The sequence below is a fragment of the Monodelphis domestica genome, chromosome 7, assembly GCF_027887165.1.
Source record: "Monodelphis domestica isolate mMonDom1 chromosome 7, mMonDom1.pri, whole genome shotgun sequence".
NCBI classification, from domain to species: Eukaryota; Metazoa; Chordata; class Mammalia; order Didelphimorphia; family Didelphidae; genus Monodelphis; species Monodelphis domestica.
In genome coordinates, this window is record NC_077233.1 from 204,493,399 (window position 1) to 204,514,167 (window position 20,769).

Below are 20,769 nucleotides of genomic sequence, written 5' to 3' on the forward strand. Positions count from 1 at the left end.
AGATCCCTTTGCTGCACAGCCTCTCTTGTTCCTTAGGTACCACCTGGCAACCTTTGTAAAAAAGTATAATAAAGGAAGACAAATTACCACTACATCTTCCAACTCAAGATGCAGTCCCATAATCCTTGACTTTTAAAATGTCAGTGGTGGTAGATTCTGGAACAGCATCTGCAGAGTAAAACCAGACTACACTAATGACAATTTTTAATATTAGATGTTATGAGGCTAGAGCTAAAGTGACCTCTGAAGCCATCTACTACAACCTCCTCATTTTACATCTAAGGGAATTGAGGCCAAAAATGATTTAAAAACTTATTCAATGTCACAGAGAAAGGAAGAATTAGAGTCAAGATTTGAACTGTGACTCTAGATGGGATTCTTTCCCCTACATTATACATTATATAAGGAACAAACCCAAAAACATGGGATAGTGGGACATTTACCCAGAAATCTAAGTATTTCTGATGATAAATGCTTCTGGATATGTAAAATAAGTATAAGACTGAGAAGATCCTGTTTGGCCTTACAGATCTAACTGCAAAGGATTTCTTACCTTGGTGCATAAGGAATAGTATGTGGTTTCAATTGGTTGAAGGTATAGATCAGCTTTTGAGCAGCTCTTTGTTGTTGGATTTCCTAAAAAATGGGACACATTTATAAAGATTGGCTTAGCAGGAATGCTGAAAAGGAATTATCTTCCTGATAGACAATAATCATTGTTAAATATATTCATTAGAACATTAAGGTGATGTTTCTTAAATATATTCATTAGAACACTAAGGTGATATTTCTTAAATATCGATATAACTGATATTTGTTAAAAGAGCTTTCCTTTAAATGTTTGCTTTCAGACAACCAAAGTTTTAATTTTTTTGTTTGTTTTTTAACTTCCCAATGAAGAAAATCAAGCGGGCCCCACTTTTCACTGGAAATGATAGCACTGGGTCAGGAAAAGTCTACCATTCTATCCCCTAAGCAATACACATCCAATATAGGATCGAAGATGTAGTCTGGAAATGGACCTTACAGACCATCTACTCCAATCCTGATATTTTCTAGAGGAGAAAACTGAGGCAATGAGAGATCAGTAATTTGCCTGAGATTATTCAGGTAATAAGTGACAGATACCAAGGCCAGTGCTCTTCCCATCATAGCACACTACCTCTCAAAACCCACACTTACTCTGAGACAAAGATGTAGTACAGTATGTTCTCGGAATATTTTGTGCCAGGTCTGCACCACCTCAGGGAGAAAGGACTTGACAATGAAAACTTGCCCTGGCTTGATCACATCATCTTCAGACCATGTGCTGACCACTTTCATGGCTTTCCGGAGTCCTCCATCCATTTCTTCCCGGGATAAGACCTGGATTATTGCAGCTGTTCCACGTTGGGACCAGGAGGACATGCTTTTATCAAGGCTCAAAGGAGAACTCTCTTCTAGCTTATAGATGGTCACTTCTTCTCCAGCTATAGAAAGAGAGAGGGGGGAGATGGAGGTGAAACATCAAAGAATTTGTCTAGTATTACAAGATTTTATAAGGAGGCTCAATCAGTCCAACGGTAGTAAAAGATTACTGTATATCAAATTTACCCCAGTGAAGTCATAACTTATAATTAGAGTTTTGCTTAAGGAAACACTGTCCTCAGAAAAGCTTCTAAATCTTGCCATTTCTCATTCAAAAAGAGTCCTCATTGACAAATACATCAGAGGATAAAGACCTCTGGACTATTCTGCAAAGTCAAATGTCTTAACTATAGTACAGTGGGGCTAAAAAGAAAAAATATTGAAGTAGTTAAGATAGATTCATCTCTCAAAATAAAAAAAGGAAACCATTCTAAGAGAAGCATCTTCATTTAGTTAAAGAATACTATATTATAAGGCCAGAGTTGAAAGTTCAGGACTTTACAGGGATCAAATACAATTCCAGAGAGCTGATGATGAAGTGAAACAAACCATCTTCTACCAGAGAGGTGATGGACTCAATATTCAGAATGAGACACACAATTTTGGACATGATCAGTGAGGGAAGTTTTGCTTGACTTTATATTTTTGTTTCAAATATTTTATTTCTTTTTTCCTTCTTAAGGATATGGAAAGAGAGAAAACAAATGCTTGTTAACTGAAAAAAACTTTAATATTTAAAGAAAATAACTTTCACTGGCAACAACCAAAATTCTAACTGCAGCCAGACAGTTATCTCTACAGAAGACACAAAGATCATTAGTGACCTGGGCTCAGAATAATATATCACAAAAACTAAAGAAACAATTCAAGTGCTTGTCCTAATAACACTAATTCAGCAGCATGGTACAATAGATATATTAATATACCACACTTAAAAACAATCAAAACATCAAGAAACACTGTACTTGACACCATTTTTGTTACCCTTTCATCAAGGAAAATTACATGTGACAGTAAGACACAGTGATGTTTTCACACAAAAATGAGCCAGAAGTAAAGTCTAACACAGTAAATAGAAAGGAAGGAAGGAAGGCATTCCTGAATGACTTATAATGATAAAGAGTTTTTAGAATATATTGTTAAAGGTGCTAAAAATATTTTTATTCTCATTTTCAGTTGGGATATCAGAATCCCAGATTTCTTGTACTTAACTAGTAAAAGAGAGTTTCAATTATTCTAATCCTAGATTACAATGTAGATTGAGGTATTTAACTGAATATGGAAAAAATCTAATTGTTTTTGGGATAGTTCATTGTTAAAGTTGAGTGTTTCCTAAAAGAAAAAATAAATGGTTCAAGTGACATCTGATTATTTGGCATTCCATCTTATGTTTCTATTCCCTACTCCTTGATTTTAAAAGAAATTAAACTAATCCTCTATTATTTGTATAAAGAACTGTTCCTCCTCACATCCTTCTCAAATGTGCTTTGGATCATAGAAGTGACCTTGTGTTCCTGTGGATTCTACTGAAAGAATGCAAACACTGATCCATTCAACCAAATTAAAAAGTCTTAAGAGTAAATGGACAAACAACAAATTAATTATCATAGGGTCATGGGATCAGAGATATAGAGATAGAAGAGACTTCTTTAGAGGCCATGTAGTTAAATCTACTTATTTTACACATAAGGAAAATAAGGCACAAAGACTTGCCCAACGTCACACAGGTAGTAAGCAGCAGAGGAAGGATTTAAACCCTTCTCTGGGTTCTCTGAATCCAGAGCTAATTCAGCTTCTATATTGACTCTGACAGCCAAAGAAAAGCCTAGTAAAGGTAGAGATCTTCAGTACTCCAATATGCCAATAGATCTCTAAACTCATCAGTTTGAGTATTACTCAATATATTCCCCCTTCATGCTTGCCTATTATCCATATCCTTATATAAATTTGACACCCAATGTGCTTGGAAATTTCTCAGGATATTATATGGATAACAATGGAACACATGGATTGACCACCAGTTAGTTATTCATAACAATAATAAAATAGTAGTATTAATAAACTAGTTTATAATGCTTTAAGGTTTACAAAGTGCCTCACAAATATTATTTGATCTTCACAACAACCCTAGAAGATAGAGGTGCTATTATTATCCCCATTTTCTATTTGAGAAAATTAAAGCAAATATAGATTAAAAGATTTGCCCAGGGTCACATAGCTAGTGAGTGAGGCAGAATTAGAATTCACATCTTCCTGACTCCAAGCACATTGCTTAACACACTATACTAGCTAGCTGCATCTTAACATGTGACCAGTCCATCTTTCTTTCTAATTGTACTGAAAAAGCTTCTGTCTCTTCTTTCTTAATTCTGGACACCAATGCTCAGTTAGAAGTGGAGAGGTAATGGACATGTGATTTCATTGGTAAAGGGAGTTTCCAGATGATAAAAAGCTTTTAGCACTGCATGTCAATACGTGCTCTGCAACTTATGGTCTTATAGAGTTGACTTAGAACACACAGAGGTTAAGTGACTTGCCCAAGGTAACACTATATATATATATATGTATGTGTGTTTATAGTATACATATATGAGAAAGAAATTATTGGGACCCAAGTTTTCCTAGTATCATTTCTCTACCTATTATGCTTCTTTTACTTAATTACAATCTTAAAAAGACTAATATTTATAAATTTTTCTGGGGACAAATTCTTTGTATGAATGTAATAGAAAACTGTGCAGGAAAATTATGAAAAAGATAATTTCAGAGAAATTGTGAAGACTTCTTTGGACAGACATAGAATAAAGTAAAAAGAACCTGAAGTATAATTTATATAAAAACAATATTGTAAAGATGAGTAACTCTCAAAGACCAAAGAATTATGATCAGTGCAATGACCAACTACAATTCCAAAGGATCAAGGATGATGCACACACTCCCATTTCCTAGCAAAAAGATAATAGATTCAAGGTGCAGATTGAGACATGATTTTTGGATGTGGCCAATGAAGGAATTTGTTTTGCTTGACCTTGCATATTTGTCAAAAGGATTTTGTTTTTTTCATTCTCTACAATGACAGGGGAGGGTGGTGGTGAAGAGGTTTTGATTAATTGCAGAAATATGATTAAATTTTAAAAGAATAAAAAAGAACTTGGTCGATACTCAGAACTCAAGGGTAACACTTTCCATATGGAAAAAATTCTATCTTAAAAATGTCAGTATTTCTTTAAATTTTCAGTCTTAATTTTTTGAGACCCATAAACTCAGGAATGACTAATTAAGTGGGAGTTTGAATAAAATATGGAAATATTATTGTGCTGTAAAACAGAAGTGTCAGAATAGGTCCACAATACTTCCAAGGGCAACCCTGAATCAGATTAAATTGCACTGGGAAATATTTAACTAAATAAATTAAGACAAAATAAAGCATAAATAATGTTAATGTGTAGTTTTCTATAAGGTTAATATGTGGTTTTCTAAGTCAATATGCAGCTCACAGGAATCCTTATGTATATCCAGTTTCTTCTTGAATTTTACACTACTATATAAGAAATATACATATAAGAACTATAAGAATATGTAAGAAATAATACTGCTATTTTATTATAATTATATAATAATACTGCCATAATAAATAATAAAGATTGCTGAGAAAAATAGGGAAAGATGAACTGATGCAAACTGAAGCAAGTAGAGACCAAAAAATTATAAACCTTATAGCTACAACAATGTAAACAGAAAGAACAACAAAAACCAGCACTGAATGTTAAGAAATTGTAAGGCCAATCTTTGACCCAAAAGAAGAGAGGAAAAGATATATCTACTTGCTCCTTTACAAACCGGGAGGGGTGGGTGGGTTGGGGGGGTCAACAATCATATGACATCAGATTTTTTTAATGTGTTGATTAGATTTGTTGAACTTTTTCTCCCCCTTTCTTCCTTTTTAAAAGTTTTTGTTACAAGGAATTGCTCTCTGGGAAGAATGAGAAGGAAGAAGGGAAAATAGAAGAAATATTTTTTAAAGTCTCAAAACAATTTTTAAATAAATAAGCAGGAAAAAATTATTAGAGCTTCATTTAAAAGCTAGCCCAAACAAATTCTTTAAGAGATCTATTAAAGGGAGATGTTCAGCCATGAACATGTTTAGCCCTGGAGCAGAATGTATAGGGAGGAGAAGGAAAAGAAATGAGGAAGGTGGTAGGGAAAATGTATAGAAGACCCAAATGTTTATACACATTCAGTCTCTACTCTTTGAAATGCTTCTATTCATTCGTACTGTTAATGTGAGATGGAACATATATCTCTGTATTTTATACTTTGGATGACACTAATAAGAAGACCATCTAACAAAGTTATCCAGGATCATAAGCAAAAAGCTGGTCATCAGCTAATGGATATTTTCAGCCACAGCATTTCAGAAAGGCTCTTTCCTTAAGGTTTAGACAGGTTGAGATTTTCATCACCTGGGAGTGTACCCATACTGAAAAAAATCAAAGTCCCTTAAAGTATTCAAATATAAGTATACCACATTCAATCAATGTTTAATGATCAATAATTGAATTACTTATAAGTAAATTCCTACAAGGTCCCTAGAGATCAAATGCCTAGAGAAGTTAAGGCAATATTAACAAAATATTAGCAAAAACCATTTTAGAGCCAAAAAGAAGAATAAGTGGCTGGAAGCTATTAAAGGATAGCAATGAAAGTTCAGCCTCCTGCACACAGTGTAGATTTTACTGACAGGATTAATGAAGTTTGAGGACAGTGGGTGTAAACAGTCTGCAGCATATTCCTAATGATGTCTTATGCAAAATCAATATAGTAAAAGACATCTTCAAGGATGTGTGTGACAATAAAAAGAGGAGGGAAGCTTATGTGAGGCATAATGAAGATCCCTGAGTGTTACAGCTTGAAATATTCAAAGAAGCAGATAAAGGCCTTCCATTACTATGGTTGATGCTTAATTGAGGATATGGACAAGAATAACACAAAAGGATACAGCATGGATGATTTGATCTGCATGATTAAAGGGAATGCCCAAATTTATAAAATCTTGGATCTGGAGGAATATCCAAGCAGCAGCCCATCCTACCTTGTTAATCTCTTTGTGCCTTCTACTAGCAAAGTCTCAGTAGCCTTGGCTAATGAGGGTTTGTTTTCCTCTTGTATACCAGCCTTTAAAACCAACATTTCTTTTCTGAGCTAAGAGCAATTAGTGGGCATGAAAGAAAACAAACAAATAAAAAACAATACACCCAGCATTTCTCTCACAGTTCTGATGGCTTTCACCATGTTGACATTGATCGCTTTTCTCTGTGTTTATTAAGCATGGTTGGTTTGTTCTTTTCTCTCCGACTTACTTCCAAGTCTTGAATCATGGAGTGCCAGGTGCAGAATTACTGCACCCCATCTCAACCGATGCTTACTCCCTACAGTCCTAAGCCACAGGCTCCAAGAGCTAGACCAGAGATGCCTGACCTGACAAGTTAACAAGAGTTTTTATTTGTTTAGTTTTGGGGGGTTGTTTTTTTATTGTCATCAAACCATTCATCTGATTAAGTGGCAAACCAACTCACAATGAAATGAATCCAAAATGGCTTCTTGCTAGGTTTGCTTCATTGCTCTGTTGAGTTCACAGAATTTCTCAAAACATCAAAAAATGATGATAGTTATTTATGCAACTTACCGAATTGGTGTATTGGGGTAAATGGTATGGTCTGAGAAAGCCTCATTAAATTGTTCCTTTCAACAGCTGCCAAAAAGAAAAAAAAAGAAAATTTAACTCTATTTAGCATGCATCATCAGGTCAGAAAGCTGTCTCCAAACCAATATCTATTCAAGTAATGCTAATGTTATATTTTTCATCTCTGCCTAAAATCAGTACTATTATCATAAGAACAAATACCTTTATCCAAAAAGATATTATTGAATTAGGAACAAATTACAAGAAATTATGTAACAAGACCTAAAGCAGGTATGGTATTTCCATTGTACCCAAACCATAAATCCATTGCACACATGGCATATTGTTAGCACCTATTTCAATCAATGGTGTTACTACTTTGGTTGCCTTTTTTCTTTAAAGTGAATCTGGTGTACTACGTAGACTATGAGGACATCTGCTGTTAGGATCTGCACACTTCACTTTCTTTTACCAAGGGAACCCAATACTACAGTTTTAATTACACAGTCTGCATTTGGAGAGTATTATAGTCTATCGATGTCTAAATGAGTTATGTTATTCCTCTTCAGAGTTTTTCCAATGTTACAGCCACAGACCGAGCACTAGACTGCTATTGGACTTATGTAATCAGTGTTAATACTCTAAACTAAGAACCAAAGAAGCTGGGATCCACCAAAATACAGTCAAATGGAATTAATTGCAGAATGACTCACAAAGTGGAGGGATCCATCTACCTCCTAGGCCTATTATTATCCAATGGGATTTAATGAATAAAATACCAAAAGGGTCTCATTCTATAGCTACTAGTCTCTGAAAACAATACTACAATAAATTCCAAATGTAGATATAGTTTTATGACTCAACTTTGATGAGCTGTTTTCCTAGAACAACAACAAAATCAAAATCAAACACTGTATTAATTCTAATGTCCCACCTTGGTCCTAAAGAAGAGATATACAAGGCAAAGACTAAGTCTGTGCAATACTGTATATAGTGTCAGATTGGATTGAACCTGGGAAAGACTTATATGCAGTGATGCAAAGTGAAGTGAGCAGAATCAGGAGAATATTCCACACAATAACAATAATGTATGATGACCAAACTGTGAATGACTTAACTATTATCAACAAGGCAAGCATCCATGATGAAAAAAGGCTATCCACAACCATAAGAGGAACAGACGAGTCCAAATGCAGATTGAAACATACCATTCTTCACTTTGTTTCCTCCATCAATTTTTCTTTTAGTGTAAGTAACATGTGTCTTATTTCACAACATGATAAAAAGGGAATTATGTATTATATGATAATATATGTACAAGCTATATGATACCTGCCTTCTTAGGGAGGGAGGAAAGATAATGGGAAGGGCTTGAAGGAAGGGGGAAAAAATTAAAAGAATGAGACAGATTTTTCAACATTTGAGAATTGGTTTCTCTTGGATAAGCATATTTACTATAATTTATTACATATTTATAACAAATCATGTGCATTATGTTATTATGTTATGTATATCATGTTATGTATAAAAGAATAAAAATAAATAACAACTCAAAAAATTTGGTTGATACATTCATTAATTTTGACAAACTGCTTTTTCCTCTTTTTTTGATTACTTTATCCCTTCACAAACTGCCTTGAATTTACCTACTTTGAATTCATTCTGTATATACATGTATACTTGTGTCCTCCATTAGGATATACATAAATTCCTTCCAATTAGGTAGTTTTGTTCACTGTTTTTGTATCCCAGTGCCCAGTGTCTGACACACACAGTAGCCATTTAAATACTTATTGGTTTGATTGAGCTAAATGAAAGAGGGAGAGAGAGAGTCTGGGCAATACAAGTGTAGGAATAAGTTAGGGATGGTCTTGTTTTCTAGGGTTAGTGGAAAGAAAGGAATTTTAAGATAAGCCTTGGGAAAGGATTCTGGGTAGCAAGGAACCATGGGAGTCTAAAACTGAAATAACTGAATTGCTCTTCCTTCTTGGATATCATCTGAGTGGGTTTTGTCTGTTCCTACAATTCCAAGCTGAAGGAGGAAGGAGTTTTGCTCCAAGAGATTCTCCCTGGACAGTCAGGATTTTCATGAAGAAAATCTTTGGAATCCAAGTAGAGGGTTTACTTGGAGAAAGCTAATTTCCCTGAGTCCATTCATCATCTGGCAGTGGTCCAACTACCAGAATTCCTATTGGCCAAGGTAATTCAAAGCTTTCCATCTATAATTTTGAGTTATTTAGTACAGTAGCCAAACCCAAAGGGTTTTCCCTTTCTTTCTTCATTAATTACTGGTGGGAAGATTAGGGTTAATTCAGATAGCCTGGGAAAGGGTGTAGATAGCATAAAGAGGTGTAGGTAAGCCTAAATAAGAACAGAAGGCTCTACTAAAGCAGGAGACATGGGAGCCAGGTGGAGGGAGCTTGAAGAGCATCAGGGTCATACCTATCAGTTCCCCTTATCCCTTTTTGTTAAAAATAAACTGTTTCATAACCAAAGGGTTTGGTGCTTAATTGGCCCTGTGAAGTTCCTAGGTGGGTTAAAACATCTTACATCCTTCTAAGACCCTTCCACATTACATTAGATAGTATTAAGCTTGTAGGAAGCTAGATATCACAATGGATAGAGTACCAGGCCTGGAATCAGGAAGACTCGTCTTCCTGAATTCAAATCTGGCCTTAAACACTTACTAGCTGTGTGACCCTGAGCAAGTCAATTAATCCTATTTGCCTGAGCTGAAGAAGAAAATAGCAAAACACTTCCATATATCTCTACTAATAAAACCCAAATGTGATTATAAAGAGTCAGACAGGACTGAAATGACCAAACAATAATTAAGCACCATTAATGGGGAAGAGTAGTAAAACTAGACATTCTAGATATATTTCTGGTTGAGAATGGAGTAGAGTGTGAGTCATTACTATACAAGCCAAAGCATCCCTAAAAGGATCAAATAAATCTTCCACATGCTTAACGATGAGTTTAAGTGGATTCCTGCATAAATTTAAACCCATTCACTAAATGTTAAAGTTTGAAAAGGTCCATAATATCCATTTACTCCAACCTATACCACACCCCCTCCCAAAAATAAATTTTCCCTACATTCAATTCCATGCAATGAACCTACACTGAACCTAAATTTTTCCCTATATTAAACTTAAATTGAATTCCCTACATTGGACCTAAATTTTTATCCTTATAACTTCACTAAACAAATTTCCCAACAATTAGTATAATCCCAAAGTGAAATAGGCCACCTCCTAAAATGGTAGGTTCCCCTTCCTCAAATTGGATAACCAAAGGTTGGACTTGTCCAATGAAGACACTTACTTACTCGAAATACAGGAACTATGGAAGTTTAATGGTTTGTATTACTAAATGACTTGGAAAACCTGCAGGAATGCCTTGAATTGGTCAAACACTTAGTAATCCTCATTCTTTTGGAAGTCAACTATGTGAATCTTAAAACTGCTCAGACTGTACCTTAGAAGATTTGGTTTAAGTTTTTCCCCTATTGTAACAATGGAGGTACTTGATCAGTAATATATTGAGAACTTTTAAAATTACTTCACCCTGCTCAGACAGTGCCTTAGGGGAAAATAAAGTTGTAAACTCCTGATTGAACAATGAAAGTCCCTAACTCATACTTATAGTAAAGCTAGAACCTTAAGCTAGGTCTATTTTTAGATCTAATACAAAAGGGTATTAAGTACCTATAAAGGTTAAATTAATCACTAAAAGGTCAAGCAACTTACAAAAGACAAGCTTAACAAAGAGGTGTGAAGTACTCAGAAGATATAATTTAACCAGAGAAGGTGAGAACTAAAGAGTGGTGAAAACTAAGAATGGGCAGTCCTGGGGAAAAAGTCTACTGTGATTGGTAGACTTAGGGGAGGTGACATAAGAGAAAATGTCTTTAAAAGGAGAAGTCAGTTCAGGTAATGGAGTTTTGGGATTGGAAGTTAGTTGGAGTTGGAGTTGGAGTTCGGAGTTGAAGTGAGGACTGGAGCTTACTTGGAGATGATCTTGTGGTGAGTGATAAAGACTGACTCGCTCTCCCTTAGGCCCTTTCTACTACTTGGCTATTTTCTCTCTCTCTCTCTGTGTGTGTGTGTGTGTGTGTGTGTGTGTGTGTCTGTCTGTCTGTCTCTGTCTCTGTCTCTCTCTCTTTCTCTCTGTCTGTCTCTCTGTCTCTCTCTGTGTCTCTGTCTTTCTGTCTATCTCTCTGTCTCTCTCCTTCCCTTAATTCCTTCATTTATATTAATTAAAAATCTCCATAAATCCCAGCTGACTTGGGTATTTTCATATTTGGGAATTTCCCATGGCAACCACTTATTTTTGATTTTAAGTAAAGACACTAAAAACTACTTTACAGTTTGACCAAAACCTTTACAGAGTTTGACATTTACAGTTTTTAACATTCACAGTCTTGGCAACCAAATTTTGGCAGTTTACAACTATCAGGTAACCTAATCATATCTGCACAAAGCCAAAAAAGCCACTATGGTCCAGTTTGCCTACCCTTCCATGGATAGGTCTCTGGAAATAATTCCATTTGAGCCAGGATGCTAAATAAGTCCAGTGAAATTTCTCCAGAGTCTTGATTCCAGTGTTAAGACACAAAGTAAGTGTTCACAGCCATCTCTGGGGCCACTCAATTCCCTCCTAGAAAGTAGAGGACCATCCCCAGAAAAAGGCACTGTTCCCTGAAGTCCACCCCAGCTGTTGTTGCAGCCCACTATTCTAGAGATGTAATCCTGACACCTACTGCTAAAGAGTCAACCTATCCCCAGAGGACCAGATCTCTATTTCCAAAGCCTTGCTAAATATTTCCACTTGAACATGCCACCAGTTCCTTAGCTCATCATGTCCAAAAACGAAATCATCATCAAATCTCTAAGTCATTTATTCTCTCCTAACTTTTCTGTAAGAACATCACTGTCCTGCCAGCTAAATTGAACTAGTCTTACCTCCTCTTCTCAAGCATCTCTCTCTCATTTTCATACTTTTCTTCATTCTATTCTCCATCCGTGGAATGGCCTCCCCTACCCAATATCCTTGTATTGAATTCTCTTCCTTTCTTTAAGGCCAGCTCAGATGCCATTTCCTCAATGAAATGTTCTCTGATTGACCTTCCAAGAGAAAATGAACCATCCTTCTCTTAAGTATTTAACTTGCCCTACTGTGTATCATTACTATTTGTGTACAAGTTTATTGAAAGCTCCTAGAGATAGCAGGAGACAGTGGTACAAAATTCCAGATATAGCATCAGAAGACATAGGTCTGAATCATGACTCAGATACTTACTGACTGCTCAACTATAGGCAAATCTCATAGCATCTCTGAGCCTCAATTTCTTCAACTAAAAAATGGGGATAATAATATTTATACGGCCTGAGGCAGTGCAGTATAGTATGTAGCTCATTTCAGAACCAAAAAGATGTGAGTTCAAGTCCTGCTTCTGATACATACTATTTTACTCTGAGCCATTTAACTCTCATTTAACTTTTCATTTAATCTCTCAGTGCTACAGGCAGCTCTTTAAGGCTATACATTGAATAAAAGGTATCTGCCTATACTACTCAAAGAAGTTTCCTAATTTGGAAATCTAAAATCAATGGAATCATGGATCCAGTCCAAGTCCCTATCCTACCATAGACCTTACAGGGTTCTTTTAAGGAAAGTGCTTTGCAAAGCTTAAAACATTCTGTAAATATGAGTTGCATTTACTAAGAATAAGATTTGTGGCAAAGCTAGTTATATATGCCCACCATTCAACACAGTGCTTTGCACGTAGTAGGCCCTTTTATAAGTGATGGTGTTGAATTGATATTAAAAGGAATTAAAAGAACTGAAGTTAATTAAACTCAGTTTAGTGGCAGATCATAAATGGCATAGCAACATGAAGTAGAAAGAAGAGAGAAGAGGAACCACTAAACATTATAAAGGGACAGTGTTGGGAACAGGGCTTGACTAGAGGTGGATCCCCAATTGATCTCTATCTCTATGATGAGTTCAACCTTAGTGAAGGGAAGAAGTTTACCAAAATAAATATAGAGGCATGGATCAGAACCACCAGAGATAACTATAAGCCCTAGGGCGCGCGCGCGCGCACACACACACACACACACACACACACACACACACACACACATACAGAGCTTGCCTTTTTAGCTATCAGATAAGGACTTAAAAATTTAGTTGTATATGACATGGAAATATGTTTTACGTGACTGCACATGTCTAATCTAGATGAAATTGAAGTAATCTGGAATTCAAAAAATTTTAAATGAATGTTAAAAATTGTTTTTACTTGTAATTAGAAAAAATAAAATATTTTTAAAAGAAAGCATAATATTAATGATGTAGATTAAACTTTTTAAAAACTTTTTTTCATAGGCATGAAGTCACTGATTAACAATAGAAGGATATAAAGAAGAGAATTAATAGGCAGGAATTCCTGGGTTTAGCATTGTTGGGCAGTATTCTTCACTGATCTCTTGAGCTTTCAGGGCTAACCTTTTCAGCTAGCCATGAGCCTCATACAGCTCCAGGAAACTCAGGTCCTTTTGCAGACAGCAGACACTTTGTTTAACCCACTCTGCAAGCTATTACTCTACTCATTTTGGAGTACCTACGAGGTGCCCAACAGTTGCTTCCTAAGAAACTAATTAAAGTCCTTCTTCTACCTCCAATGAAGATGACACCATGTACTTGGATCTTAGGCTGGTTGCCTTTGGTTATGCAATGGATTAAATTTCAAAATCATCTTTCATTTTTCTTTATTAGGCAAATATATTTCTAGAAGTAGCCAAAATCTAAAGAAAATTGGATACAAACTTCTTATCCTAAAACAAAGTAAAAGGTCTTTTCATTAGAATGAACATAATTGGAATCTGGAAACTATAAACAGAATTTGGCAAGTTCCAAATACAAAGTCCCCAAGTTTTAGCCCACATGGCATATATACAATGAGGCATCATTATAGATCCAAAGCTTGACTTAAGAGTCACAAAGACTTGAGTTCAAATCCTATCTCAAGCTATGTGTATGACCCTGAGCAATTCACCTGACCCCTCTCAGTCTTTGTTTTGTCATCTATAAGAGGAGAATAATGTAATTGTACCCATTTTAGAGTTGTTGACCCAATGAGATAATATAAAGTACTTTACAAACCTTACAGCACTGTATAAATTCACCTATTTTATGAAGATCTTTCTCACCTGAATAATGATGGTGCAGATCGTGAGTAGTTTTTAAATAGGCTGAGGCCTCTGAAATTAGAGAAGATTGGCATTTTAATTACTTGACTGGTGATAAATACTTAGGAATATATTGCTTTCAAAGTTATTATTGAATAGACTCATCAAAATGGCTTCTCAGTATTTGGAAAAGATTGCTAATATTCTTTAAACATATTATTGTGAATGCTACCCTGACAGCTTCCAATCATCAATGTAATATTTCCAAACATATTTATATAGGGAATTGAAGAAAGACAAGCAATATAGCCTCAGAGATGTATTTTCTCTGAGCCAATTACAGCTCTGGGTTGTAAAAGGCACTCGGCTGCCCATCACACTTCACAATACTCCCCAAGCCCAATTCTCTTGGCTCCCTACAAAGGAATGGTACTCACATAACCACATTATTACCAGCAAGTTATTGGCAGACCACTTCACTGACCTAGAATAGGGGCAAAAACTAGCACCTAAGGAGGCAAACACTTAGGATGGGGACAGAGAGTGGGGTAAAAGAACACTGGTCAATCTGATTGGTTTCAGAAGCACAGGGAACAGTGTCACCAAAGTACCTTCTACTCCAACTGGACCACTTCTAACTGCTTGAGTCCAACATTGGAAGTTATTGAGGCAATATATAAAATAAGGTGAAAGTGTATATGATTAGGACACCTACCAGCTATGTGACCTGAGGCAAGGTTATTTAACCTCCTGGCCCTCTGGCTTCCTCATTTTTAAGATGGTGATGATAATTATTGTAGTATCAAATGTGTTTCAGGGAAAGTGCATTATAAACCTTAAAGAACTACATCAAGGGTCAGCTAGGTGCCTGGAGTCAAGAAAACTCATCTTAATGAATTCAAATCCAACCTCAGATACTTACTGGTTGTGTGACCCTGAGCAAGTTATTTTACCTTGTTTGCCTCAGTTTTCCATCTCTAAAATGAGCTGGAGAAGAAATGGCAAGCCACTACAGTATCTTTGCCAAGAAAACCCCAAAATGGTTCAAGAAGTGGCTTGCCCAGGATCACACAGCTATTAAGTGTCTGAGACCAGATTTGAACTCAGGAAAATGAGTCTTCCTGACCCCAGGTCCAGTGCTCTATTCCCCATACCATCTAATTGCCCTCATAGGCTTGACCAAAATTCAGAAGCTCCAGAGTTAAAAAAATAAAATAAAGTAATGCTAAAAATCCCTACTATACAACCTTAAATTCTCCAGGCCTTTCCTCACTTCAAACCTTTGATGCAGATAGTATTTCTATTATTATTCCCAATTTACAGATAAGAAAACTGATACTGGGAGAAGTGACTCAGCCAGAAATATCTCAAGTCAGGAATTAAGTCAAGTTTCTGTTGACTCCAAGTAAGACAAAATTTCTTTCTCCTACACCAAGCCACTTTTAATCATCATGCTAATACTTCACAACCAAAAGACCAATAACAGAATGGCCCTAATTCCAAGGAATCTTGGGCTTGCTGTTACTTGCTAAAGATAAACAATACAAACTCTTTTCTGATCTTCCTTGAAAGGGAAATGGTTTCAAGTAAAAGGATTCTTCTTTCCTTGGTTATCTACTAGGAATGATGATTACTTTGAGAAATTTGAGAGGGAAGAGCAACAGTACTATGATGAGAGAGTGAGAAGGAACATTCTAGACAGAGTGGACTTCCTAGTTTGCCATATGGAACATGTGTAAAGGATGGCTGGAGCAAGAAGCTATAGAATACTTGCAAAATTGGTGAAATAAGCATTGTGACTATATCTACACATACAAAGTTACGTAAAGAATTCAAGTAGTATCCAGGTACCAAGTCCCCACCTTGCCACGCCCACCCATAAAATTTAGGATTTTTAGGATAACTACTTTTAGGATAACTACTAAGAGTCATTAAAATAAAAATAAATTTTAAAAATGTTAAGACTTACTGTCAATTCCTTCTAAACTTCTTGACCTGTTTCAAAAGAAAATAATTTAGATAGTGTTTTAACACTTTCACGAATTAAAAATAGTAGCAAACAGAATACTAAGTCACAATAAAAGCTATGTAGTCAAGATTCAGCTACAACATAAAATAATGTCTAAATCTTCTGAAGGCAAGGTACCATTTGGAAGTGAAAAAGAACTTTAAAAACCTAAACAATATAGAGCCTCACAGTCACTTTCTTAGATCAAAGCCCTCAGAGATACACTGTGGCCCTACGGAATACCAAAAAATAAACTTGTATTTGGTCATCAGAAAAGAACTTGGGAAAATTTCTTTCTAGCCACAAAATCACTGATCAACAATAGAACAATTCTTTATAACAGAATCAATGGGCAAGAATTATTGAGTAACAAAAGGTTCATTAGTTACAGAGTTACTGTATTTCTTTAAAAGCTGGAGGCACCCTAGACCTATTCAGTTCAAATATCAAAAATCAAAAATTCAGTTCAAATTCAGACATTTACTAGTTGTGACCCTGGGCAAGACACTTAGCCTCTATTTGACTCAGTTTCCTCATGTGTAAAATAGGAATCATCATAGCAGCTACCTCCCAGAGTTGTTGTGAAATTCAAATGAGATAATATTTGCTAAGCTTTTAGCACTGTGCTGGCACATAGCAAGCACTATATAAATATCAACTCTAGCTATTATTACTTAACCTCAGTTAAATTTCTGCCTCAGCTATCTCATTTATAAGATGTAGGTAATAAAAGCACCTACCTCCTAGGGTTGTTATAAGAATCATGAGATAATAATTAGAAAACTCTTTACAAACCCTAAAGCACCACCATATAAATGCTAGCTATCATTATTATGATTATGGTAATTATACTCATCCTTTATCTCTGGCTCTGTTCCCCATCATCTATGCATCATGCATGATATTGTTCTGTATCCATGTGGTTTTAGAACAAAGAAAGCAAAGAGTTCCTTTCTATGACATAAAAGTCAGTTATTCGTTCTACAAATAATGTACTGTGTTTCTCTGGGCAAGTAGTTAATTTTTATAGTTTCAGGGCACTGTTTTTAAATTTAGTGCATTGCCACTTATGATTATCTATGTATACATATAAATCCATACCCTCACATGAAAAGATAGGAGTCATTCATGTGTATAGCAATTTAAGGTTTGCATGTTAATATCCATACGATAAACATATGAAAAAGGCATGATGGTTATTATCATTCAATTACTATTATACTTTGGTAGCAGAGTAGATAAGGCATTGGACTTGGGAGTCAGAAAGACCTAAGTTTGAATCCTAACTTGGGCATTTATTAGCTATATAACTGCAGACAAGTGATTTAACATCTAACAGCCTCAGTTTCCTGATTAGTAAAATAGGGCTAAGAATAGCACCTATCTCACAAAGTTGTTGTAAGGATCAAATGAAATATCATTTTTAAAGCACTTGACAAATCTTAAAGTGATATATATATGCACATATATATTAGCTGTTATTATTATTATTCCCATTCACAAATAAGGAGACTGAGGCTGAAAAGTCACAAACTTTTTTATCTTTAAAAGTTTTGCAGATAGGGGGCAGCTGGGTAACTCAGTGGATTGATAGCCGGGCCTAGAGATGGGAGGTCCTAGGTTCAAATCTGGCCTCAGACACTTCCCAGCTGTGTGACCCTGGGCAAGTCACTTGACCCCCATTGCCTAGCCCTTACCACTCTTCTGCCTTGGAGCCAATACACAGTATTGACTCCACGATGGAAGGTAAGGGTTTAAAAAAAAATTTTTTTTTTAAGTTTTACAGATAAATTCCTTTGGAAGGGAGGTGTGGATCAACACAAGTGATGGAGAATGAAGATACTCTTTAAACTCACTTGATGAAAACCAGTGTTTTACAGAGATACTGATGTTGAAGGTTAACCTCTAATGCTAGGTGTCTAATTCATGTCATAGCATTTTTAACTGGAGACATCCAAAACCCACTACCATTGAAATAAAATATTTTTTCACTTGAGCTTCCCATTTATTCTCTTGGACCACAAAAGTTCCAGAGATCTGCTAAAATTCCTAAGTTTTTTGCTTTTATCATCAGAGCTGTTGCTAAGGCAAAGAATTAGAGTGTTACTAAGAAGCCTGAGTAAAAAGAAAAGATTCTCTTGGAAATTGAAGGGCAAAAAATGAAAAGAAATAAGATACATAAGCCTAATTAGTCTTGGTATAACTTAAGTCTCCTCTTTTTTCTTTTAAAAAGTGCCAAAGACTTATTTCTACTATATAATTCACATTCAATTGGTTCCAACTCATCTCAACAAGACCTAAATCAATAGGTTTTTCACCAAGAAGTTGAGAAGAATGGTTATACTCAGAACAATCTAGTGATAGTTGCTGGCTATAGTGTTAAATATAAAGAAAATTAAGATAATGGTATCATGTAAGCAGAAAGAGACCAATAGAGATCATCTATTATAATCAACCACATTGTGCTAATGAGGAAATTGAGGCCTGGAAAGAATAAATTGACTTGGCCAAAACCATGTAGATGGTAATAAGCAGAGATGAGATTTGAACCCAGGTAAAAAACAGCCATATCACATAATCAAAAATGGGTAGGGTTGAGACATTTGGGCTAAAACATATAAATTGTGTATGAACCAATAATCATTACCCTTCTGAAACTAAAAGGAAAATGTAGCCATTTTCCCATATTAATGATTTCTCTGGAGAGAAAATCTTTGCCTAGCAATCTGCAGATTCAGCTAGAAGGCAGAAATACTCAGAAATACTGATATAATGTATTTTACTGGACTCCAAAACACTCACACTGAGTTCTGATTCTGACTGGTCTTCATAGAGGTCCAATGAGAATTTTTGTTCAAATCCTAAAAAAGAAAGAAATATCGTTATGGATATGCAATATATGTAATAGCCCTGTACTTTCAGGAAAATATCATCAAAGCATTCTATGATAAACAAATTTTACATCTTAATTTTCTCCACCTCACCCCCCCACACTCAGTCATGTTCTTCTTTTAAAGACCTATGATGAAAGGGCATAAAGTTGAAATTAATGAGGTCAACAAGATAGAAAAGTTTTGTCTATACATTCCCTGTCCAATAAAATTTCTTTAGTTCTTACCTCATGGGGTTGCTTCAGATTATCACTGATGCATATGGAATGTCTTCCAGTTTCCTGAGATTTCATTTTCTGGGATATATGTGGTTCTAGATGTAATTTAAAAGAAAATTAAAATCTTTATAAATTTTTTATTTAAATAATTTATTTTCTTCCCAAAAGAGAATTAGAAGTGTTTATATACTTTGGGATCAGAAGCAAGAAGCCGAAGGGAAGAAAAAAAAGGTCAGAAAACAGTACATTTATTTAACATTTTGGGGAAAATTTAGGTCAAAGATATAGGTCTCAGCTCTTCTCCCCACCAGAAAAAAAAGTGCTAAAGAATTAAATACATACTTATCAAGTTAAAAACTGGTTTTATGGAGCATCTGGGTGGTTCAGTGGATTGAGAGCCAGGCCTAAATATAGGAGGTCCTAGATTCAGATCTGACCTCAGATACTTCTTAGCTATGTGAACCCTGGGCAAGTCACTTAATCCCCATTGCCTAGCCCTTAGCACTCTTCTGCCTTGGAACCAATACAAAGGATTTATTCTAAGATGGAAGGTAAGGATTAAAAAAAAAGAAAGAAAGAAAAGAAGGAAGAAAGAGAAAGAAAAGGAAAAGAAAAAAAGAAAAAAACTGTTTTTATTTCATTTCTGGCTTCAGACTATAGCATTTTTAAGTTCTATACCAGAGGATGACATTGCACACTTAATACATTCATATAATTACTGCAGAAATAGGGAGAATATGAAGAAATATAGAGACACCCATGCCTCCCTCCCCCCAAAAAAGCTTTTAAATTTATACTAAAATGGTATGGAGAGATTATTTGAAAACAAAGAAGATAAAGCGTGTCAAAAATTTTAAATAAAAATAAAATGATAGTTGATGTTAGCTAGTCTGAAAGCATCACTCATTAATAATCATTAGCAAAACACTGGAGGTGACCAGGACATTTTCCTAATGACCTTATTCTAAGCAGAGGTGACTAGGAAACTCAAATCTCCTTGAATACAAGTCCAAGCTTTCTCTCAAAATCATAGATGCAACAAAAAATTAAAATTACCCCAAAACCTTTAGAATAGTTTTTACAAGTTGTTATGAGTGTTAAGTGAAATAATTTTGGGCAAACCATTTTTCTAGTGTTTTGCAAACCCTGAAAACACTATATCAGCTATTATTATTTCTATAACTCCCACATAATGATGGGCTATGATGGAATCATAACTCTGTTGTGTTTTTGCTGCAGTAAAATGCTGCAATAAAAAAGTGAAGTACTGTTACACCATGAATGTCATATTTAATGGTTATTTAGCACATTATCTATAACTTCAAAAGAAACATGATTTAACCTCTATTCTAAAGTCTGCATA

The 20,769-nt window shown here is 35.3% G+C and overlaps 1 protein-coding gene across 1 annotated transcript in view; it reads right to left on the minus strand.

Annotated features, from left to right (window-relative positions):
* Window positions 1-20,769, minus strand: part of TRPM6 (transient receptor potential cation channel subfamily M member 6) — a 256,602-nt gene that overhangs the window by 27,781 nt on the left and 208,052 nt on the right. Inside the window, exons 29-35 of the mRNA XM_007498544.3 lie at window positions 19,416-19,501; window positions 19,100-19,158; window positions 16,259-16,284; window positions 14,311-14,361; window positions 7,094-7,159; window positions 1,183-1,469; window positions 554-636 (exon numbers count right to left, since the gene is read on the minus strand). Coding sequence (XP_007498606.2) covers window positions 554-636; window positions 1,183-1,469; window positions 7,094-7,159; window positions 14,311-14,361; window positions 16,259-16,284; window positions 19,100-19,158; window positions 19,416-19,501 — 658 coding nt within the window. The remainder of the gene's footprint in view (window positions 1-553; window positions 637-1,182; window positions 1,470-7,093; window positions 7,160-14,310; window positions 14,362-16,258; window positions 16,285-19,099; window positions 19,159-19,415; window positions 19,502-20,769) is intronic.